The 2,893-nt window shown below is 47.8% G+C and overlaps 1 protein-coding gene across 1 annotated transcript; it reads right to left on the reverse strand.

The window, feature by feature from the left end:
- Window positions 1-444: 444 nt before the first annotated feature.
- LOC147113625 (antiviral innate immune response effector IFIT1-like) lies at window positions 445-2,671 on the reverse strand. The gene is made up of 2 exons (XM_085996142.1): window positions 2,189-2,671; window positions 445-468 (listed from the first exon to the last, which is right to left on the reverse strand). The coding sequence occupies exons 1-2, from the start codon at window positions 2,669-2,671 to the stop codon at window positions 445-447; spliced, it is 507 nt and encodes a 168-aa protein (XP_085852268.1).
- Window positions 2,672-2,893: the final 222 nt, after the last annotated feature.

Raw genomic sequence — 2,893 nt, forward strand, 5'->3', positions numbered from 1 at the left:
CCCCAACAGCGACAGACCGGAACGCCATACTGCTCCCAATCACCCCACCCACCCACCCCTTCAACCACCGTCTGCCCCACCTGTGACAGAGACTGTAGGTCCCGCATTGGACTCATCAGTCACCTGTGATTCCTATGGACCAATCAGATCTCTAGCAATCAACACCACGTGAAAGGGACCAAAAGATCAATAATAACAATAGATAAATGTTGCAATCCAGTAGTAAAGCTTGCACTGTGCTAAATGATCGTATCTGAACCAGTAGGTTACATAAATCAAACATGTAGTTGTTCTAAAGAGGATTAAACAGGTGAAAGGCACAACACTCTTACGTTTGTATTTACACAAATGCATTTTAACGGAAACTTGCACTGTAACATAACCAGCAAAATTTCAAGCGCAGTTTGAGCCCAAAGCAGAAACTCAACCCCGCTGTGTGTAGTTTTAGCTGGGAAAGTCAGCGTTGACCTGGATAGAAAGGCAAAATTCACAAAGAGCACTTAGATATTCTTCATTGCCACAATCAAACTCCAAGGCCTTTTCAAAGCACTCAATAGCTTCACACTTCTCCCCGTCCAGCTGGTGCAGTAACCCAAAAACACCAAAGGCCTTGCTGTCTCTGGGATTCCTGTCAATTTGTTTTGTTGCAATCTTTCTCAAGTTTTCGCAACACTTTTGCCGTTCTTTTGTGCCACGTTGGATTTTAAGGGCGAAAAATTGAGTCGCGCCCCTTTGCAGGCGCTAACTTTGCCAGGACGCTACTTTTAGCGACCCGGAAAAATTAGCGCCCCCGTGACAGAAATTGAGTGGTAGCACCCCAAGAGGGAAGCGGGGCGCTACTGGAAGTGACCCGCCTCCCTCTTGGGGTGCTGCGAGGGAATATCGCAGCGTGACGTGGCGCGGTATTGCAGGCCTTCCTCCCCAGGGATTGGGAGTGCCAGCAAAAGAGCTTAGCACTCGAGAAGTGCCGGGCTCATGGAGTGCAGCCAGCACTCCATGGGGGGGAGGGCGGGTAAGGAGGCCGGGGACGGCAGCGGAGGCAGGTGCTGGCAGGCAGCCAGCAACAAAAATGGCCGCCTGGCACCGTGCCTTTAAATAGCGCCACCCCGGCCGCAGGTAGGCCCCCATGACCCCGTTGGACATAGCGTCCGGTGGTAAGTCAGGGGGCACTACCAAAGCTCGCGAGCGAGGCACTGTGCACGGCGATGACGTCACCGCCAGTGGCGCAGCGCCACAGGGCGCTAATGGTTGGCGCTGCTGCTGAATTTCACAGGAGGTGATGGCGGCACCGTGCCCGGGCACTAACAGGAAGCGCAAAGCAACCAAATTTTTCCCCCTAAGTCCTTCCAGAAAATGGGTGATGGCCATTCATTCAGATCGTTTCTGATGCAGTTCAAATAACCCAGCCTGCAAACATATTGGCCCAGAAATTCGGGTCCCAACGCGTGAGTACGGACGGAGTACTCACGCGTGGACCCGATGGAAGTGCCGGTTTCTTGCATGCACTACGCATGCGCGGGAAACCGGCATTTCCGATCCTCTGAACCAAGGGGCTCAGAGGTCGAACGCGTGCGCACGGGAGTCTGCACGTGCACGTTGAACTTCCTTTTTTTTTACAGGTTTGCCCGTGCGTGAAGGCCTCTACTTTTTGCACATTTAAAAAACAGGCGTAAGGACTTCATTTTAAAAGGTAAGTGGTCAATTAATTAAAATTAGAACATTTTTTCCACAGGTTTATTATTTTTAAATACTTTACAGTAAGGTAAGTGTATTTTTAGCCCCGATTTTTATAAAATTATTTTTTTCAAAAATTTAAATTTTAGTTTAAAATAGCTATTTAATGTTATTTATAGTTGATTTAAATAGTGTGATTTTTTTTCAAATTAATTTAAGGTTAAGTACTGTTTTGGGTGCCCAGAGTTTTCATGAGTTTGACAGTTCTTTCTGTCAAACTCATGAATGGGCTTTTCCCTCCTCCGATTGGTTGGCCATGGCTCACGTGATCCCAGCGGACGCATCGCACTAACTACGCCGCTGGATCACGCAAGCACAGCGCACCGGGAGCTGGACCGGGCCACAGACAGGAAATCCATGCAGGCCCAGGCCTCAACTGCCAGTGCGCTAGGTAAGTGTAGGTCGGGGGCTTGCACCCGCAGGAAGCCCCCGACACGAATTTTTGGGCCATTGCCTGCTTATTATCAGGATGAATATCCTCTAATTTCAGTAGATTGCTGTAGATCTCCTCTGCTTTGAGATATTCTCCATTTAATAAACGGATTCCTGCAAAATCCAGTTTTACATTAATAGATGCTAATGGGCGGGGCCCAAATGCCTTTTCAAAATGGTACTTGCATAGTTTGATCAACTCAGCTTTCCATTGAAAAGCAGGATTGCGAGGGTCTTTGCTGCCTGGATTTTTGATCAGTTTATGTAGTTTGTTTCTGTAACACAGACCTATTTGGTGGTGTAAGATGGTAGAGTTTGGGCTAATTTCTAATGCTTTCTTCAACAGGGCCACAGCTTTTTCCACATCTCCTTCTCTTCTCAAAACTTTTGCTGTATAACGAGTTACATATGGAAGGTCAGGGGACCTCTGCAATGCTTGTTCAACTAATGTGAGAGCTTCCTCCTTTTGATTGATCTCTTGTAGTTTTAGAACCAACAACACCATGGATACAGAGTCATCTGGATCAAGCTCCAGCACACGTCACAACTGCTTCACTGATTGACTGGGTTCACCACTCTCTGGGGTACCAGAAAACCCTTCCAGACGAAATAGAGCAGTCGCATAACCAACATTCCATTCAGTGTCGTCAGGATCTTCCTCCAGAGCCTTCTCAAAACATTCCTTTGCCTCTTTATAGTGTTGACTGACAGAACTCAACAGTGACCA

This window comes from Somniosus microcephalus, chromosome 8 (assembly GCF_052327205.1).
Source record: "Somniosus microcephalus isolate GS21.2 chromosome 8, FLI_Smic_1.0, whole genome shotgun sequence".
Lineage (NCBI taxonomy): Eukaryota > Metazoa > Chordata > Chondrichthyes > Squaliformes > Somniosidae > Somniosus > Somniosus microcephalus.

Excerpts from the sequence above, each read along its gene's own strand:
- LOC147113625 (XM_085996142.1), bottom strand. The coding sequence starts at position 2,671 with ATGGTGTTGTTGGTTCTAAAACTACAAGAGATCAATCAAAAGGAGGAA. Across the intron at positions 469-2,188 it reads TTCATCCTGATAATAAGCAG|GTCAACGCTGACTTTCCCAG; the intron begins GCAATGGCCCAA and ends CTTTCTATCCAG.